The sequence below is a fragment of the Otolemur garnettii genome, unplaced genomic scaffold (genome assembly GCF_000181295.1).
Source record: "Otolemur garnettii isolate 467f Iridium unplaced genomic scaffold, OtoGar3 scaffold00038, whole genome shotgun sequence".
Lineage (NCBI taxonomy): Eukaryota > Metazoa > Chordata > Mammalia > Primates > Galagidae > Otolemur > Otolemur garnettii.
The window spans coordinates 10,730,018-10,751,599 of NW_003852433.1; the positions used below are offsets into that span (position 1 = coordinate 10,730,018).

The window sequence follows — 21,582 nt, forward strand, 5'->3', positions numbered from 1 at the left end:
TCACTTGAGGCCAGACTAGGATTTACTATCTACCAGATGGCCAAAGGGCAGCTTGGCTATGGGTGGGGACTTAGGTGGCTGGGAACTAACTCAATGTGCAGGCAAAAGTTGTGAGGCTGGAGTTGGGAGTTGAACTTAACTGTGGCTTTCTAGAGCTTCTGTAGGGAGCTGGGTTTTCTTGGGCAGCATGGTAGAATGGGCTTCTTTGAGGGACGCGGGGGTGAGAGGGCACACTCCCTCTGCCCGGGTTCTTTCTCTCTACCTAAAAGCCTGTGGCCTTTTGTTCTGCCTCACGGCAGATGTGGGCTGGGTCTCCCCACTCTAACTTGGTGCACCTTTGGGTATATTTCCTTTCCCTGTCTTTCTGCCTCCCTTTCAGAGCCAAGAAGAAGAGCAAACCCCTGAGTCTCAATATCCACAGCAGCGTGGGCAGCTGTGAGAACATCCCCGCCCAGCAGCGCTCCCCGCTGCTGTCCGAGCGCTCCCTTCGCTCCTTCTTCGTGGGACACGCGCCTTTCCTGCCTTCCACCCCTCCTGTCCACACTGAGGCCAACTTCTCTGCAAGTAAGTCACCCTGTTCCGTTAGCATCTGACGCATGCCAGGTGCAAACTCTCTTTTCTCTGTCTCAGGCTCCTGAAATGTTCCCTGATGGAGGCTCCTCCGCCCTCTGCCCCACCACCCCCACCTGCGCCACTCCCACCCCTTCAGATAGTTTTGAAGGGGGCATAATTAGCGCGCTGGGGAGGTTGACGGGCTGTTGTCACTGGTCTCCAGTTCCTGCTCTTTCGCCTGCAGGTGTGATGGAATGACAGGAAAGCAGGCACGCAGGGCATTCAGGATGTGTCAGCCCTTTCCCTCCCCTTTCCCCACCGCCTCTCTGCCGCCTAATTACAGGATTTTTCTTGGCCACTGTGGCTAAGGCATCTATGATTACGTTTTGTATTTTTTCCCCACTCGGGTCAATACATGTAACCTTTACATTTCAAAGATGTATTTGGGTTTAAACTGGGCCGAGCATGGCCTGGGGGTTGTTTACATTCTGCTCTCACGAATTTCTGCTGGAGACAGAGCTGTTATTACTTGGAGGAGAAAAGGAACTTTCTGGTGATGGAGGGCTGAGGTTTCAGAAGGCTGTTAATCTTCCCTATGCAGAGGTCTGATTTGCTGAACAGTCTCAGATGTAGTCAGAGGGGCAGCCCCCCTCCACCCCCGAATAAAGGCTAGCCAGTCCTCCAGCCAATGCAGCAATTTTTATTGACTGGTTACTCAGGAGAAGGAAGGGCTTTGAAATAACCCCTGACCCTTAATATAGCCTCAGGCTGTGCACATTTTGTTGCTGCTCTGATAAAATGATAAGACATGTCTACTGAGCTCTAGTACATGTTAATCATAGTTAGGACCTCGTGTAGTTTTTGCAATAAGCCATTGTACGAATAGATTATTCCCATTGTACAGACAAGGAAACTGAGGCTCAGGGACAGCAAAGAACTTGCCTAGAGACATATGGCTATGGAGTAGTTGAGCTGGGATTTGCTCTGGTGCTTTCTAACTGCAGAGTATACAAGCTTAGTTATCACACAGAATCCTGTGAATAGCCACGGTCCCTCAAATATCCAGCATGGTGCTGGAAGATGCACCCTGTCACTGCCTTTTCTAAATGTGCCTTTTCTAAATGTGCATTTCTGTTTGTTACCTTTACCTGAATGTTCCTAAACGTTTTTAAGGGATGCATTGACTCTTGGAGAATTTGATGAAATGTATTAATTCCCTCTTTGGACAAAAGCTATCCAACGTCCAGCCAGATGGTCAGGCTGGGGCTGAACGATGAACTTGGCTTACAGCCCACAAGTCTGTGTGGTGTGTCAACTACAGGAATCAGCTGAGGGCCTGGATGGGGAGAGACACATGTGAAAATCAGGAGATGATCCACAGATCTCCTTGTCTCAGTGCCCAGGGCGTGCAGGCTCTGAGTCAAGTAAACTAAAATAGCACCTATGACCCACAGGTCGATGACAGAAAGCCAGAGAGCAGAAATGCTTCATGGGGGCTGGGCCTGTGGAGCAGTCAGAGAGTGGCTGTGTGAGTGTGGATGAGGAAGAGGGGTGATGGTAACGTGTCAGATGTGTAGCAGCAGCCAGGTGACACAGGTGTCATAGGCAGAAACAGATGCCTGGGTTTGACTCCCACCTTCACTACCTTTGAACCCTGTGCCCGACCTCTAGTGAGTTAAAAGTCTCTCTGAACTTTTGATTACTCATCTGTAAAATGGGGATAATAACAGGTTCACCATGTGGATAGATGCAAGGATTATATAAGCTCACACAGGCCATGTCCTGTGCACAGTGCCTGGCAGACAGTAAGTGCATAATAAATGCTAGCCGTCATGGTGATGTTTGTTAGTTCCCCTTCACCAGCAGCATCTGGTCCCATGATTAATCTGGGGCTGCTGTGGCTTAATGCCTGGTAGCTCATTCCCTTCCCACCCTCCACTTTCTCAGGCCCTAAGAGTGCTTGGCATTTACCTTGGCACGGTGCTGGGTGGCTGCCTCAGCAGCCATCTGTCCTTGGGCCTCTCCATCCTCTGAGTGAATGTCAGCGTGGCCCCCTCTGGGGGGCTGGCCACTCTTCTGCACTTTAGTTTTGTCCAAAATAAAAACATCTCCCTCCTGCTTTGGAAATTAAACCACAGATGTGGACATTTGGGCCCCTGCCCCTGCAAAGAGTTTGTGAAGATTCAACATGGCTTCTAACTTTTGGTCCTGGTCCTGGTCTCCACCAAAGAGGAGCTGCCTTTCTGCTCATCTGTGGGCAGGAGCAAAGTCCTTAATTAAAAAGCAACTCCCAGCTCTAAGAGCTCCAGAAGGTCCCTGGGACCTTGTACGAGGTCAGACGATTAAGTTCATGAACTCATCCTAGAAAAAGTGCTACGTGCCTCATCGCTGAGTATCACTGCAGTCCCCTTTGAGGTGTTCCTCGTGGCCGTAGTGATACTCAACAATGAGGTAGGTACCACTTTTTCTAGGGTGAGTCCATGAACTTCATTAAGCATCTCATATGACCCTCAGCTCTGATGCTCATTCCAGAAGAAGAGTTCCCAAATTGCTTTGAAGGGCAGACTCAGTGCTGGTGTCAGTGCACAGCTTTCTGGAGGGGGGAACCTCGAAGGTGGCCATAGTGATATTCAGCAGTGAGGTAGGTAGCACTTTTCCTAGGATGAGTTGTGAGCTTAATTGCCTCACCTCATATGCAAAGAGGTGGCCTTGTGATCTCCCAGAAAGGAGAAAGATAACATTGCCATCTCAGTGGGAGAAGGAGTGTGTGACCTGAGTATTAGCTGGAACCTGCATAGATCAGTCATATTGCTATTGATTCTAACAAAAACCAGAAACAGAAGCAGCCGGGCACGGCAGAGAAGCTTCCAGATTTGGAAGTGAAAAGCTGCCTGTGTGACTCTTGTCTCTGCCTGGCACACCAGCTGCATCGTCAGAGTTAAGGCTCATCACAATCCACCAGGCAGGTGTGACTAGTCCCAGTTTACAGATCAGGAAACTGAGGTTCGGGAAGGTGCTTGATCTTGTCCCTGTGATTCGTTCCGAATCCAGGTTCAACTCTAGCCTGTGTTCTGTCTCTTGGGTGCAGGAAATATCTTACTCTCTCTGGGTCTTAGTTTCCCCGGCTGTCTGTGATTCAGGAGGGTCCATTCCAGAGCTTAGGAATGTTGTGATTCTGAGGCTTCCCCCTGAGATTTTCCTAGGCAAATTTTTCAACTCACTGAGAATGCTGGTTTGGGGGACTCCGGGTTGGGTTTTGCCCTGGGAGAACATAGGTACCAGGTGCTGGCTCCTTCTTGCTTGTCAAAGCTCCTGTTTCCTGCCACTGCGAATTTCAGAAGAGAACTCCCTGATTTCAGGCCCCGGTGCTAGCCTTCCTCCTGACCCAGCCAACAGAGCCCCCGGGGTTGCGTCCCTGCCAGGCTGAGTCTGTCTGCCCATTTGTCACTGTCGGCTGTGACTCCACTCTGCACTGTGAAGGGTGGTGATACATGTGCTATCTTGTTATCCCAACGGTCATGCCTGCAGACAGCATTACGGTATGATGTGGCCAAGCCTCAGAACCTCAGGGTGCCCGGCCACAGTGGTGAACGGCAAGAAGGACTTCACCTCCTTGAAGGTTACCCTAACTCCTTGGTCTGGGGGCATTAGTAGGGGAAGGAAGGGACAGGAGCCTCAGCTGACAGAGGAACCTGTCTTAGAGGTGCACCAGCCTTTGTGTTCATAGCCTCAGTCGAGTATGTCCAACACATCACACCAAGTATCGGAGTCTCCTGTTCAACGTGGAGGATGCTGACTCCAAAATGAACCTGCTTCCCTGAAAAACAGTGGACCCCCCATCCATCCTTGATGTGTGTGTCTCAGTTGCATTTGGGCACACCCTGACACTCCTCCGATGGTGTTTGCTTGGATGCCCTGCGCCATGGACCAAGTTTGGTCCAACAAGCTGGGAGCCTCTGGCTCCTTAGAGTCTGTCTCTGATTCCAGCTGACACAGATCAGGCTGTTTCTAAGTCCCCTACAGAAAGGCTACTTCAGAATGAGGACGTGTCATCTGTAGGGAAGGAGCACTTATTCATCATCATTCATTACGGGCTGGTGGAAGTGATTTCGGGTTTATAGTTGGCTGCCAATAAGTCACCGGGCAAATCATTTAACCTCCAGAGTCTATTTCGTACCCAGCAAGGATGTAGTGAGGATAAAATGAGGAATGCATGGAAATTTCCTAGCACAGGGGCTCAGTAAAGGGGAGCTCTGGGAGCACTTGCTGTGTGTGCTATGATGGAGTGGCTTGTAACAATGATGAAAGCGATGGTTATAATAGCAATCAGCATGATTGTGTGTCGACAATGTTCCAGGCATCATACAAAGCAGTTTACTTTCATTATTTAATTTAAAACTCCACAGTCCTCTGGATGGTAGGGATTATTATCCCCATTTTAAAGAAACTGGGGTGGGGGCTGAGAGTGTCTAAGTAACTGGCTTAAGTCCTGAGGTCAGGAAAGAGGTGAAGTTTGCATTTAGTCTAAGTCCTCCATTCTATAATGCAGTGCGGGGTGGCAGGGGGGACTTGCAAGGCCATCTTCACCAAAACCTGCTCGCTCGCTCGTCAAAAAGAACGTAATGTGCTCAGACTGCTCTCTCCAGTGAGTTGGGGATTATGTCGTGGGTGACGCCTCCTTGCTGGCATGCTGTGCTCACTTAGAGAGCAGCACCCGTCCTGGCTCACCATTTGTCCCCCACCTGGACTCTCTTGTTAGTACTCAGCAGATCTTTTGTCCCCGGTGGTGGCCATCCCTGTGGGGGCCGAAAGAACATGCTTTAGGCAGCTTCTGCGACTCACTCATCCCTGGACATCTTGGGTAGAAGGTGAGGAATGACACAGTTCTTTTGCCACCTGCTGTTCCCTGGGTGTTTCTCTTTCAGCGGCCCACGGGGGTTGAGCACTTCAGGGCAGTGGCTATCCAAGGGAACGAGTTCCAGAACTTCCCTATCTTGGCTGTAATGGCACCAGCTGCAATTGCCTGCAAAGCCCAGTTCTTGTGAAATAGTGTCCTTGGCGAGGTGTCTTGAAAGATGGGGTGCACCTTGTCTGATCCCTTCTCTGAGCAGCTTTCGCCCTTTGTCTTGGCAACAGGGCAAGAGAGCTGACCCTCGGCTGAGAACCTGGCCTTGTGTGTGTACCTTGAGGCTGAGTCAGAAGCCTGATTTGCTGAGGGAAACAGCAGGTAGCAATAAAGACTGATGGAGCTGAACTGCCCGCTCCCCAGAAAGCAGCCACGGGAAGGGTTATAAAGGGACTCGGGATGGGGGTTTAATGAGGCTTGAGGCCAAGGTTCATTACCCCCCAGAAGAGGAGGAGGAGGAAGAGACAGAGACGGAGACGTGCGTGTCTTGACAGAAGTCTGCCGCCTGAACCCCAGTCTCATCTCAGAATTGAGAAAGATTTTGAAGAGTTTGGGTCTGATCTGACTCAGTGGTGGCGATTCTAAGGAGAAAATATGGATCCCATTAGGGTGCCCCAAAGGACTTTGCTCCCCAGAAAGGAGCAAGCGGGAATGTTGGCATTGGTGCTGGTGTCTCCCCTGCCACCTACAGATCCTGCCGCATAGGAAGCTCCCACATTGCCTGGCATCTTCTTGAAACTCAGGCCCTAGCCGGTCCCTACCAGGCAGGTACTGACCACCTGCTATATGCCTAAGGTGACCTAGGTGCTTGACAGGCATTAAAATACATACACCTGGAAATAAAGTGATACCAAAGGCCCCTGATGAAAAGCCCTGGTGTCTCACACCATCCCTCCCCACTCCTGCCTCTCCGAAGCAGCCGTGTTTAATTCTTTCTGTGGCTGGATCTTTTGGTGGTCACCTCCACCGTTTAAACTCGGTTATCCCAGGAGTTCTCAAAGTGTGTTCCAGACCACAGTAGCACCTGAAAGCTTATTAGAAATGCAAATTCTTGCTCTCCAGACCTTTAGTTTCTAACGTTTCCTTACATTGATGTGTGTGCTGGCTCTTTCTCTCTTTTTTTTCCTCTTTCTCTTTTTTTCTTTCTCTCTCTCTGTTCCCCTCTCATCTTCGTGAACCACTTGAGACTAGGTTGCACAGTCTCTTACATTCTCACCTAACCGCACGGAGTTAGCAACGACAGTTTACTTGACATGAATCGGTACTTTGATCTCACAGTCCTATCTCAATTTCAGCAATTGCCCTGATAATATCCTTTAAAGCCATTTTTTTTTCCTGGTAAAGAATTTGATCCCAGGTCACATATTTCATTTAGCTGTTGTGTCAAACTAGAACCATTTCTCTCTTTATTGTTTGTGACTTTGACATCTTTGAAGAGTAGGACTCAGCGACTTTATTATGGAATGCTTCTCAGTTTGGGCCTCTCTGATATTTCCTGGTGGTCAGACTTGGACTGTGCAGCTGTGGAGGAAGGATGCCTATGTAAGTGGGGCTGTGTCCTGCTTGGTGTATCACGTCTTTGTAGAAAACACTATCATGCAAGATCAGAAGACTTAGGATCTTCTGTGCCCTGTTAACCTGCCTTGTGGCCCTGTAGGGGCCTAGAAACCTGACCTTGAGCCTTCCTGGTGCCGCCCTGTGATGGGAGGGAAATTATTCCAGATCTAACTTTCTCTCCAAGTGCAAGAAATTAACACAAAAGCCCAGATGCAAGCACTTGGCCTCACCCCACCTGTCAAGTTGTTGTGATTTGGTTGGCAACGTGCCTCTCCTTATGTTTCCAAAGTTGTTTTTTTTGTTTGTTTGTTTTTTGTTTTTGGCTGGGGCCGGGTTTGAACCTGCCACCTCCAGTATATGGGGCTGGTGCCCTACTCCTTGAGCCACAGGGGCCACCCTCCAAAGACATTTTCAACCTCTTCATTGTGTGTTCATTTCCATCCCTATTACATGAAGTAGATCAGGCCTTTTGAGCAAAATGGTGGCCTCAAAAAGATTTAAAGCTATGAATGATGCTTATTTGGAAATAGAGTCGTTGCAGGCGTAATCAACTTAAAATGAGATCATGAGGGCATCCTTATGGGAAAGGGGAATTTGAACAGAAGCACAAGGAAGACACCATGTGAAGCTGGAGGCAGGGACTGCAGGGATGTGTCTGCAAACCAAGGGACACCGAGGATTGTTGGAACCAGTAGAAGCCAGGAGAGAGGCTGGGGACATACTTTCAGTCAGAGCCTCTAGAAAGACCCAACTCTGCTTTTATCTTTTTTTCTTCATTAAATTATAAAGAGGTAGATCATGTATGCATTAATGCATTTATGGGGTACAATGTGCTGATTTCATATACAATTTGGAATGCTTACATTGTCCTGGTTAATATATCCCTCACCTCATTTACTTAATTATTGTGTTAAGACATTTATACTCTATACTTAACAGATCTGACATGTACCCTTGCAATATGTACCATAGGTGTGATCCCACCATTCACCCTCCCTCCACCTGGCCTCCCCCCTCCTTAATCCTGGGCCATAGTTGTGATCCATTCTTTGCTTTTATTTTTTTATTTTTAATTTAATTTTTATCAAATCATAACTATATGTTTGTGGGGTTCCATATGATGATTTGATATACAATGTGGAATCCTTAAACTAATTAATATAACCATCACCTCACTTACTTATTTTTGTGGTAAGACATTTATAATATACTCTTGGCTGTTCTGAAATAGACCCTTGCATTGTGTACACCAGGTGAGATCCCGCCACTCGCCCTCTCCCTTCCTCTCCCCTCTCTTCTCCCCTCCCCTCTCCGCAACCCTGCTTTTAAAATCAAGTGTCACCTCTCCACTTCAGGCCTCCAGAACAATGAGAGAACAAATCTCTTTAGTTTTAAGCCACCCAGAAATTTGTTAACAGCAGCCTAGGAAACCAGTGCAGGCCTCCAGCTCATTTTCCAAACAAGAATAAAGAAGGGTGGCCCCAGGACCAATGGGTGCCATAATGGCAACTCAGAAGCTATTCAAATTTCCAGTGCCACCACAAACACCAAGGGGAACAGGGCTTGTTCTGTGAGACTCCTGCGGGGTTCTGTGAAGTGCCCGAACAGAGTGAGGCTGCCAGTCCTGGGGAGAGAAGAGGCAGGGCTATGCGGGGCTGTGCAGAAGTGGCAGGGGACCAGCCCCAAGGGACAGCTTCTCTCCAGCCCCAGCAGGAATGGCCACATAAAGAGGTGGGCCCAGGGCTGCCAGATTGTTTGATTTTTCAGAACTTGCCTATCCTGCCTTTTCCAAGAACTTCCCCAATCTTCAATGTTATCAAAAATTATAAATCTTTTAACACCATGTAAGCCAATGTGAAATAATCCCACAGATTTGCAGGCTGTATTTGGTCTCGGGGTTCCTGATTTTTCATCTCTCTCTGCTAGTCATAGATTGTCAGAGCTGGAAGGGGCCTCAGAAATCACCAAGTCCAACCCCTCATTTTACAGATGGGGAAACTGAGGACAGAGATGAGAAGGGACTTTCCCAGGGTCACAGAGCTCGGGGTTGACCCTTAGTGTCCTGCTGCCTGACCAGGGGCTCGATGGTTGCAGAAGAGTTGTTTTGCTGCTACTCAAAGTGCTCAGAAATGGGGAGGTGGAAGGACGTTCAGAGGACATTAACTGTCTTTGTTTAAAAGACGACACATTTTGTGGGTATGCAGTGTAATGTGTAGGTGTGAGACGTGTGCAGGTGTGCACACACGTGTGGGCGTGTCCAGTGTGAGGCCACTTCTGTGTTTTTATCCTCAGCCTTCTCTGCCCTTGTCAGCCTGCACGTTTTGCAATTCTTGCCTCGGCACAAATGGTCTGGGCTCAGCACGCAGTAGACAACCTCAGACCTTTTGTTATGATTGCTCCCACCAGGAATTACAGGAACAAAAGTTAGTTGGTAGGTGGTTGGCTTTCAGAGCCCACAGGGTCATTTGTGTCTATGGAGCGAGTCCTGACTTGGGGTCAGATACATGCTGCCAGCATGGGCAGTCCCATTTCCTGTCATTGGGATCTATCTCCATCTGTTACAACCTTTGTCTCAGTGATCTCCCCCCCCCAGGTGAAAAATTCTCAAACGTCAACTGATTTCATAACAGGAAGTGATGCTGCTGTGGGCTGTGCAGTGTAGGCCAGGACCTCGTATTCCTTATCCACACTTCTGCATTCCCATGCTGTGGATGAGAGAACTGCTGTTCCAAGAGGGGGAAGTCCACGCCTAGAAGTTACATGTCCGAGCCCAGACTAAAACCCATGGCATCTGCAGACTCCCTGTCGTGTGCTCTTTCTACACAAACCTGACCTGATCTCATTTGCATGAGCCAGAAGGGTTGAGTTGTTTTAATTAAATTTGCTTCCATCCCCCCAAATCCTGGTCTTCCTCTGGTGGTCCCATCTCACCCGTCTACCTGGTGAGATGAGCTGATATTTAGGTGTGACCTTAGACCCTTCCTTTTCATGATAGTCAGTTCAAGTCTTATTGAATCAACCTTCTAAATCAGAGGTTGGCAACCTTTTTCTATTAATATAATGGGCCAGATAGTAAATATTTCCAGTTTTACTGGAAATAAACAGTCTTCCTCACAACTACTCAACTCTGCCAATGGAACAGAAAGCATCCATAGACAATATGAAAATGAATGGGTGCGGCTGTGTTCCAATAAAACTTTATTAATCAAAACAAGCAGAGGGCCAGATTTGGCTCATGGGATGTAGATTTCTTTCCATCCATTTTTTTCCATGTCCTCCTCCATCACAAATACTCTAGTCCAAATTATGTGACAGTTTCCAAATGGATCTTTCCATATCCATTTTGGCCCCAATGCCGATCTGTTGATGTGATCTTCCCAAAATGAGAATCTGACTCCCAATATCAGATTAAGATTCAAACACAATCTTCCATTGTTCATAGGCTACAGCAAGACCCTTACCATGACTCACAGGACCCTGGGTGAGCCGATCCCTGTCCACTCTCCAGTTTTAACTTGCTCCCTCTGCCCCCATCACATGAGTTCCTCTCTCCTGAGGCTAGTGGACACTCACTCATTGTTATAACTTCATATGAAGTATGTAAAACATACGTACATCATGGTTATTTAATAAAACCTGATGTATGGACCTCAAGGTTTCTTTGGGGATGAAGGATACCCTTGGTGTCAGGCAATAGGGAGGGTTGAAGACTGTGGGAAACTGGAGAGTTTCCCTGCCTCTAAAAAAGGTGGCCACCACTTGGTTCCAACCAATTGTTCTTTTGTGGGAAGGATAAAAAGTGTCACTAGATTATTCAAACCTTCTGAGAAAAGCCATACATCTAGATCAGTGGTTTCAACCTTCCCAATGCCACAATGTATTTTCATTGTTACAAAGGGGTCTCGACTCACAGGTTGAAAACCGCTGATCTAGATTTTTGTGGGTGATCCCACAATTTAAAAAATGTTGGCAATGGATTAAAAAAAATTTTTTTAAGAAACCATCACAGTTTAACGGGGAAGGGGGAGGGAGAGAGGAGGGGGGAATGGGTGGAGGGAGGAGGATTGGAGGGATCACTTCTGAGGTTTATCTTACAAGGGTACAAGTGAATCTTTCTAAGAGTAGAATATGAACATTTTAAAATAATAACTAAGAAAATGACATGAAGGCTATGTTGACCAGTTTGATGGAAGTGTTTCGGATTGTGTGTGAAAACCCCACACTGTACCCCAGAAGTGCATTAATGTACATAGTTACCATTCAATAAAAAAAAGAAACCATCACAGTTTAAGCAACATTTGTATGAGAGCCACCAATTTGTGACCATGGGACCAGCCACAGTGGTATGTCCTTTGTTGATACTTATAATGGGAGCTTTTCTTGTCAAAAACGATGGAGTCAGCCTTTCTCCTCACTCTTAGAACTGTGCTTTTGGCACTTTTTAAGATTCCCCCCCATCACTAACATGCTGCAAAGGCTGCCCCCCTGGCTGCATGTGTGCTGCTGGGATGTAGCTTTAACCACTCTGATTTTATACCCTGGGCATTTTACCTCTCCGTTACGCATTTTGAACAGGGTGAGCCCTTCTCCAAATAACAGGCTACTTCCTCAGCCTCCGGTGGACTTGTCACAGCCACGATGACCCCCACCCACGGTGCCCAAGCCTGTGTTGGTTGCTGGCACACACCCTTGCTCTGATGCCTTGGCCCTGTCAGCTGCTGGGTAGGATCTGAGGACCTGGCTTTTCATCTCAGGCCAAATTCTTCTTGGCTGGGGATAAAAGTAGCGAATGTCCCACAGGAGACATGCCGCACTGTTTGAGGCCCCTGTTGGAGCTTCTTCCCTCTGCTGGGAGTCTCAGTGAGAGCGGCGGGCGTGGGCAGACACCTAGCACCTGCATCCTTCTCTCCTTCCTTCTCTGCCCACCTGTGTTTACTCTCCCCTGCTCTCTTCCTCTGTCACATCCGTCTTGATGTCTGTCTCTCTTTTTCTGTTGGTCCCCCCTCGAGCTGTCTCTGTGTGGCTTTCTCCATCTCTGTCTTCTTCCAGTGGCAGTGCCCCTCTGTCTCTCTCTGCCTCTCACTGTCTCTCCCTCTCCTGTCCCTGCTGTCTCTAATTACCCATCCTTCCCAGGCTCGTGAGCACTGTCAGCCCTTCTGTGCTGTGTTCCTTGAAAACTCTTGCTGCTGACAAGAAGACTTGGAGATGGCAGCTGGCGGGGGCCTGGGGGGAGGAATCCAGGGCATCTGTCTCTGGGAGAAAGGCGGGGAGTCGGTGCTAAGGGCTGGGGAGTGGGAAGGAGGAGGCCGAGGGCAGAGGTCAGGTTGGCATGCCCCTTTGGGAGAACTTCAATGCTGACCCCATCACGACAAACCTGAGGTCTCAGATCCTTGGTGTTAATTGGCACCCCTGGCCCGCTTCCAGCCAGGGTAATTATTTTCTGTCTCCCCAAGCCTCCCAGGCAGCCTTTGGCTGCAGCGTTCTCTGGAAATGCCAGAAGCCCCCCGTGAGTGGCACCAGCACCTAAAAGCTGCTATTGGTTTGGTTTCTGCAGCAGCTCTTTCTGTGGTCACCCAGGTCTGGGCTCGTCAGGACCCTCTGGGTCAGCATGACACAGTAGAAAGAACAAGGGTGCTTCTCAGCCTGGCTCTCTCTGAGAAGCAGGGCCACCTCAGGCTGTCACCTCACCTGTCTATTTTCCCATCTATACAATGGAGCTAATGAGGATGTAAGTCTTCTGAAACTCACAGAGTGGACGTGAGGACCACACAAACCAATGCCTCATGTTATATAGGCTGCAAAATGCTGGGTGTGCTCAGCTACTTTTTTTGCTGAAGGCCAAATAGCCAACAGCTTGCAGGACAGCAGCCTCTGTCACAGCAACACAACTCTTCTAAAGTGGTGTCAAAACAGATGCACAGAATTGAATAGGTAGGCGTGTGTTCCAATAAAACTTTATTTACAAGACGTGGTGGCCTGGATTTGGTTGACTCCTGGTTTAGGTCCAGACTTAGAGCTAAATGAGACCTGGTTTCCCATCCTAGCTCTGCTCCCTGAGGGCCATGAGGTCTTGGACAAAGGACGTCTCTGAGCCTTCCTTTCTCATCTGGGAAGTTAGGAGAATAGTAGAACCTCCCTCACAGAGGGGTGTCAAGATTAAGAGTGAGTGGAAGCTTCTAGTACAGTGCCAGGTAAAAGGTGAGTAGGTAATATGTATCATCAATTGTCATTCACATGTTACTAGAACATGCATTAAATAGTAGAATTTCTGTTAGTTGACAACCCAAGGTGTGGTAACAAAGCAGTCAACACACAGAGGTGGTCCACGTAAGGAACTAGGCCTGATACATACTGTGGTGCATATCCAGTCTGTGAAAATTAGGTCAGTTTAAGGAGGTGGTCAATGTAGGGAGGTGTTCAACTATCAGGTTCTACTTCATGTATGATACAGTCGACCCTTCAAACTCACGGATTCCACATCTGTGGATTTAACCAAAATATTCATGGAAAAAAATGAATGGTTGTATCTATACTGAACATATACAGACTTGGGGGGTCATGTAAATGATGCAGTATAGCAACTATATCCATAACATTTACATTACACTTGGTAGCATAAGTAATCTAGAATTGACTTAAAGTACGTGGAAGAGTATGAGTAGCTTATATGTCAATACTATGCCATTTTATATCAGGGACTTGAACAGCTTAGATTTTTGCTACTGGGGTGAGGGGCTGAAATCAATCCCCCACTGGTACCAAGGGACAGCTGTGCACACACACACACACACACACACATGTTCCAAGAGAGAGATTGTTTTTGGTGCTGGATTTGAAATTGTAAGCAGAACCAAGGCAGTGTGCTTTTCACGATGCTTTTCAACCCCATTTATTTAATGAGGCCATTTTATGTTCATCCCTCCTGAGAAGTCAAGGCATCTGTCCAAGGCCCTATTTCTTCTGTCAGGGGCCCCATGCCCTGGCTCAGCTCAGCCACACTAAGGTGACTGCCTGCCCCAGACAACCTTTTCCAAGCAATCTGAGATTCTGCTTTGAGAAACTTTGGGTAGGAAAGCAGATTGTGAAATTGAGGTTTGCCTGAGGACAATATGACGTCTGTACAGGTGTTAACTCTGAAAGCAGGTGGATGGTTGGAGTAAAGGAGAGAGACAATTTTTGAGCCAACTTCTCTCTCTTTGCGGAATAACCTTGACAGAGGAGTGGGGATCATAATCAAAAGAGGGGTGTCTGGCTCAGAGATCTCCAAGATTGCATTTATCAAGATTTCTTGTGATACAAGTAACAGAGATTCACCACATACTCCCTTCAGCAAATACAAGTGCTGGTTTCATGTGCTGAACATCTAGTCACAGAATAAGAGCTTCAGGAATGGCTGGATCCAGGATCTTGGTGTCATCTGCACATGTTATTTCTCTTTCTTCATCCCACAGCCCTGTTTTCCTCCTTGTGGGTTTTATTCTCAGTGAGGCTTCTCTTTCACGATGGCCCTTGGCTTCTCCAAACTTCCATCTTCACAGCTCTAAATGCATCAGAAAAAAAAAGATTCCCAGTATTATCTCTGATTAGATGGATGGAAACATGCATGTTTATCCTGAATTGATCCCTCTAACCAGTTAGATTGGAATAAATTATGTGGCCCAAGTTACTGGGCCATTCCTGAAGCCACAGGATGAGTCAACCCCACTGAACTAACTGGCTTGCAATCAAGGGAAGTGAATTTCCAAGGAACACCATGCTGATGTAACTACCAGAATAAGAACGCTGAGCACACAAGAGCAACTGCTGCCTGTAAAGATAAATATTGGCTGGTCTGTGAGTTGACCACTTGCGATCACATTCTCAATTGTTCCTCCCCTCATTGAGCAGCCAGGAGGAAATATGAATGATTATTAATTCAAAGAGGGGCATAAATCTATGTGATAAGTATTCCTTTTCTTCTCATTTGAGACTCCTACTTTCAGAGGGTATTAGGAATCCCTCCTTCCCCCCTTCACTATGGGGCTTAACTTGACCATGAGACAAGAAAGCAACACCTGGTGCTTCTAGCCCAGTAGATTCCAGCTGTTGTTGCACATTGAAATCACCTGAGTAAAACATAGACACCCCCCCATGTTGTACCACAGTCCAATGACATCAGAGCCCCTAGAGGACAGGGCCTGGGGGGTCAGTGCTTTTTAAGGTTCCCTGGATGACTGCAATGTGCAGCCAAGATCAAGAAGCACTGATTTAGCTGGAGTAGCCAGCGTGTTCAGAAACTGTCCTGGACAGGTGGAGGTAAACTCCTGTAGGATTATTTGAATCCCTGGCACTTCAGTGAAGGTGCTGCAAACTTTTTCTCCATCTCTAACCATTTATAAGCCCTAGGAAGAAAAAACTAGAAGACAGGGTTTTGGACTGTGGTGTGACCCGTGTGGTTACAGGTGCAGAGGCCTTGCTGGGCCGTAAGTCACCAGTGCTGGTCCTGCTCACTAACACACTGACCATGGTCAGATTGCCCAGTCCTCTTGCTGCGTCTTCAGCTGAGCTAACACCAAACAGCTGCTCAGACCCCTGAACCCACGTTTGTGGAGGTGGAAGAAGTGGGTGGGCAGGAAGGCTCGAACTACAGATACAATTGTGCCTCCTGGAGTGGAGGACAGACTATGGGACAGAGCTGTCCAGAGAGCCAAAACACCTGCCACCACCCACCCAAGGATTGTTCATTCAACAGATGCTTAGGGGAGACCTACAAAGGCAGACACTCTATGGTAGGGTCACAAATAAAATCATTGACCTTCATACCCAAGACTTAGAGTGAGAGGAGGCCCTAACAGTTCTCTGCTGGTTTCAGGGGCTAATCGCCTCTGAATCTCTGCCCTATCTCCTACCTGCTGATCCAGTTCTGTGAGGCTGGGCCCAGAATTGGGGTATTAGAATTAGGATACAGAGACCAGTCAGGGGACCAGGTCAGGACATGTTGATGTTTGTCACCAGCTGCCACCCTCCGAAGAAAATAATGATGACAGAATATTTCCATAAGTCCTGTTAGTGCTCTTTAGTTTCAGGTCTTACCCGTGTGCTTTTTTCTGTGTGATATGCCCTTTTTGTTTTGAAAAATGAAATGATAGTAATTGGCAATTGTTGTATTTTTTATTCAGTGTCCTTACTTGGGAGAAAAGTTACTAAGTCTAGGAATCCTCTATTAATTTTTTTTGGTGCATAAAATCTACATTGGAATTTATTTCTCTAGATTGGAATTTTAAAACTTCCTTCTCATTATTTAGCAATAAAACTTCTCTTTGGGAAGAATCTTATGTAAAACTCCAGTTATAGGAGTAAGCAGATAAAGGTGGGGTTGTTCTGGATTTCGTGGGGGCTGATGTCCCATCCTCTTCCTTCTGTCCCCCAAGAATGGTGGCCCTTGGGACAAGTCCTTGAAACTCAATTCGGAAACTACTCTCCTATAAATTTCTTTGAGTGTTATGAATGGGAAACCTAAGGCCCTAGGAGGGAAAGTATTTTTCCCAAACTCTTGATTTCTAATTGCAGCATGTCGTTGGTAAACTAAAAAGGTCCACCCAAACCACACTATGACATAAAGGCTGTGAAGGGGTCAGGGGTGGGTCTGCTGATTTTTTCGTTTTGTAAATGGGGACATGGTCTAGATAGGTGGAATGGCTTTCCTAGACTCATCAAGACAGAGAAAAGATTCAAGGTCAGATATGCCAGTCTTGAGGTCCCGAGCACTTTTCTGCTTTTCCTTATGCTACAAATTTGGCTCAGGCAACCTCGAAGAAAGCCCCAGAACTATTTAGATCTATGGCTTTTCCTCTAGTACAGCTTCCAAGCTGGTCTCTTCAAGAGACTTTCCTGCATCTGTCTATACAACCAAAAATATCATTTGAGTGTCTCCTCCCTGTGATGGGTACCAAGGATGCAGGGATAAATAGACTTCCAAGATCTCCATCCTCGTGGAACAGCCAGGCTGCCGTTCATGCCAAGACTTGAAGGGGGTTATGTTAGCCAGGTGACAAATGGGACCAGGATGGAAGTGCGCTTAAGGCGGAAGGAACAGCCTGTGCTGAGGCTGGCAGGTTTCAGGGACACCAGAGGTCTGTGGCTGCCAATGGGGGCGGGGGAGAGAGAACTGGAGTGCGACTGGTTAGGTGAACAGGGGCGGGGTCTGGATTTTAGTTTTCTGTCCTGGCTTTAATCTCACAGCTGAGAAAAGCTTTTCAGCCTCAGCCCCAGGTGCTGAATGGCCTGTGCTATTTCTGTTACTTTTCAAGGGGGATTTTTGCTACCAGACAGGTGAGTCTCTTACGGCCTAAATTGTGCTCTGCCCTGCCCTTTAAAAAGATACGCTGAAGTCCTAACCCCCAGTACCTTGGAATGACAGGGTCATTGCAGGATGTAATTACTCAAGTGAAGACAAGGTGGGCCCTTAAGCCAATATGACTGGTGTCCTCATAAGAAGGGAATTTGGACACAGAGACACACAGGGAGGAGGCCGAGGGACAAGGAAGGCAGAACCAAAGAATGCCAAGGACAGCCACCACCAGAAGCTAGGAAGAGGCACAGAAGGATTCTTAGAGGGAGCGGCCATGCTGACACCTTGAAGGGTAAAAACATCTAGCCTCCAGCGCTGAGAGAGGACTTTCTGTTGTGGCCCCCTAGGAGACTAACTGGGTGTCCAGTGAGGGGTACAGTCTTCTACCCTGAGTTATGCAAGTGGTGTGCTAATGAGGCAGCTTCCCAGCTACTGTGTAATCAGTCTGGGAGTAAACGGGGTGCTTTGGGGGGAAAGTGACATGAGCTCTTCTCAGCTGTGAAATTGCTCATCAATCAATGTGTTCAAGTGATCGCCTCCCACATGGCCCCCTAGTGACCATAAAGAGTTAAATGCTGCTTCCCCAAATGGCCTGTGGCTCTCTGGGTGGCTGTTTGCTGGGGAAAGGAATCTCAATATGAAGTCCACAGGGGTCCTATTAGACACAGCTGTCACTGCCTACTGCCTGCAACACTGTGGGAACGGGCTCTTAGGATTAAGCTATTTTCCTAGTTATAAGAGCTTTCCTCAGAAACCCACCTTGCTGCCTCCTGCACCCCTCCGCCCTTTCTGATTAGTAGTAAATTAAGTGAAGTATGTCTTGATTCAAAAAGGCCATGTGTCAGTTGGCCTATGATGGAATAAATATTCATTGGATTCTCAGGTCCCCAGTTCTCACTAAAAATAGTGTCTATACATGCACGTATATGTCTGCCATCCCCTGCTGTGCAACGTTGGGAAGGTTAGTCAACCTCTCTGAGACTCACTTTCCCCATCTGGAAAATGAGGATTCTTCCATGTTCGCTGCAGCAGGATGAGAAATTAACCTCATTAACAACAGAGGGAAAAGTGGCTCATAAGGTGCCCAGTACTATCCCACTGGATGGGTGGAGAAGGGTCCTAAGTCAGGCTGGCAGAGGCTGGCGTGAAGCCCCCTCCCATCTATCTGTTTAGGGTTTGCAGTAGGAAACATCCCTTGATATTTCTGGTAATTAAGGGGGGGGCACAGAACAAAGTCTCACTCTCTTGCCCAGGTTAGAGTGCTGTGGCATTGTCATAGCTCACTGTGACCTCAAACTCCTCAAGTGATTTTCCTGCTCCAGCCTCCTGAGTAGCTGGGACTACAGGAGTGACTCACCATGTCCAGCTTATTTTTCTGTGTTTTTTTTTTTTTCTTTTTAGAGATGGTGTCTTGCTATATTGCCGAGGCTGGTTTTGATCCTCCTGCCTTGGCCTCCCCAAATGCCAGGATTACAGGCATGAGCCACCACGCCCAGGGCTGTTTACTGGGATTAACTGATAAATCTGAAGGGTTCGTTTCTCTCATTAGGAAGGAGGCTACTGCAGGGGAGAGCTCCTACCCCCAATATTATTTTGACTGTTCTTTGCATCGATTTTTCCCTTCCCTGTAAAATATATTTAGAAGTATTACAAATAAAAATAGTGTCTATACATGCACGTATATGTTTCACTGAACCAGATCAAGAGCAGGAAGGAGCAAGTGAAACACCGTCATATAAGTACAGCGCTGCCTCTACATAAAGACTGGGCGCAGTGGCACGTGTGATCTCAGCTGCTTGGAGGGTTGAGACAGAAGGATTGTTTGAGCCCAGGAGTGTAGCCTGGGCAACAGTGAGACCTATGCTCTTAAAAAAAAAAAAAAAAGTCTGATACTCTGTTGATCTTAGATTCTTTTTTTGACATTTGTTTTGATTTTTTTAAACTGTCACATTAAAATATTTTTAGCTCAATACCTGAGTTTTTTTAGGCACTCCCTTGAATTTTATGCCAGGGCCCTTTCCCCACTTGCTTCATTGTAATCCTAGCCCTGATAAAATAAACACCTGTTTGCTCAGCACTGAACTTGAACTTGAGAAAAAGACCATGACAAGCTCCTAGAAGATGTGGATGGGCTTCTCCTAATTGCCTTCCCCTTCACTTTCTCCCAGACGGGTTCCATCCCGGGTTTGTGTTACTAGTCTTGCTTTTCTTTGGGCTACTCACCCGCATGTGCCCTGAACAGCATTCAGTTTACTTCCCCTGCTTCTGAACTTCGGTAAAATGAGATCATACTTCACATATTCTGCAGCAGCTTTTATTCCCTGAATGTTCCGTTTTTGAGGTTCATCCAGGTCTATGTGAGTATTGTAGCATCTCTGAAATAGAACTGTGAGTTGCGATCTGTAGCACCTCACAGTTGGGGTCTGCTTGGCAGGGTCGGGCCATAGCTGCCATCGCCTGCCCATGGACATGGCTCTTCATAGTGTCATCACTTTATTGTTGATCTTATATGAGTTTCATTTCATTGGAATTTAAAAGGTCCTCAGAATTATTACTCTATGTCTTAACGTCAAAACAAAAAACTCTGTAACATTCTCTGTGTAAACAGGATGACAACAGAGGGCATATGATAGGTGGGAAAATATGTGTAAAGAAATCAAAAAGATATTTAAAAAAAAAAACACAAGTTAAGAATTTTAGGGCGGCACCTGTGTCTCAGTGAGTAGGGCACTGGCCCCATATACCAAGGGTGGTGGGTTTGAACCCAGCCATGGCCAAACTGCAACCAAAAAATAGCCAGATGGTGTGGCAGGGGCCTGTAGTCCCAGCTACTCAGGAGGCTGAGGCAAGAGAATCACCTAAGCCCAAGAGCTGAGGTTGCTGTGAGCTGTGACACTGCGGCACTCTACCAAGGGCGACAAAGTGAGACTCTGTTTCTAAAAAAAAGAATTTTAAGTATGAGAAAGCACTGTGCTCTAAGTTAATTGGCAGCCTCTTTCTTTCTTAGTGGTTCATAAATTCATGATATACCCTAGTCAATGGCATTTTAAAGTTGAGAAAATACAGAGGGTGCCAAAAATGCATACACATTTTAAGAAAAGAAAAAACTATACTAAAATTATAATACTCTATAGATACCGATAACAAAAGATGAATACAGGTCACGTTCAACGCCTCTTGTAATTGTAGAAGTCAAATGTGACTTGAATATTGAGAATTTAACATAGATTTTTCCTCCCTTAAAATGTGTGTATGTTTTTGGGAACCCTCTGTATGGGAACATTCCGCTGTATGGCCAGGCCTCCATTAACTTATGTGATCGTCTGTGGGAGGATATTTGAATTCTTTCTTGTTTGTTTATCTTGAGGGATTTTCGGACATTCTTCTGGCACATGTGAGCATTTAGGACTGCAAACTCCTGATGGTACCAGTCACCTGATATGTAGCAGCATTCTTGGCTAGAGGCTAGTAACACTCTTCTTTCTACCACGGACACAAACACATTTTATTTTTTTGCTTTTCATTTCAGAATGTTAGGGGCTACATGTTTTGTTTACATACTTTGTTTTTGTACAGATTGAGTCAAAGTAAGTTTGCCCTTCACCCAGATAGTGTACACTGTACACAGTCGGGGTGGATTTACCCAACCCCTCCTCCTCCCTGCCCCAAGCTTGATTTTCATTGAGATTTGTTAAGTGTTGATTGCTTAGTTCCAGTCTGGTATTTCGAGTAATTGTGTTTGTTTCCCCATGCTTATGTTTCACTTAGAAGAATGGTTTCCAGGTCCATCCAGGAGTCACAAAAGATACTAAATCACCATTTTTTATGGCTGAGTAATACTCCATAGTATGTGTATACCACATTTTCTTAATCTATTCATGTACTGGTGGGCACTTGGGTTGTTTCTGTGTCTTTGGGATTGTGAATTATGCTGCTCTAAACATTTGATCACTGGTGTCTTTTTATAAAATGATCTTTTTTTTCCTTTGGGTATATACCTAGGAGTGGGATTGCTGGATTAAGCGGTAGGTCTACTTTAAGTTCTTTGAGGTTCCTCCATACAACTTTCCATAGAGGTGGTACTAGTTTGCAGTCCCAATAACAGTGTACAAGTGTTCCTTTCTCTCTGCATCCACACCCACACTTGTGGTGTTGGGTCCTTTTGATAAGAGCCATTCTCACTGGAGTTAGGTGATACCTCATGGTGGTTTTCATGTGCATTTGCCCAATTATTAGA

General features: G+C 46.8%; 1 protein-coding gene across 1 annotated transcript in view; it reads left to right on the top strand.

Moving 5' to 3' along the window:
• The window catches only part of KSR2 (kinase suppressor of ras 2), a 424,985-nt gene that overhangs the window by 256,403 nt on the left and 147,000 nt on the right, over positions 1-21,582 (top strand). Inside the window, exon 5 of the mRNA XM_003789934.1 lies at positions 380-564. Coding sequence (XP_003789982.1) covers positions 380-564 — 185 coding nt within the window. The remainder of the gene's footprint in view (positions 1-379; positions 565-21,582) is intronic.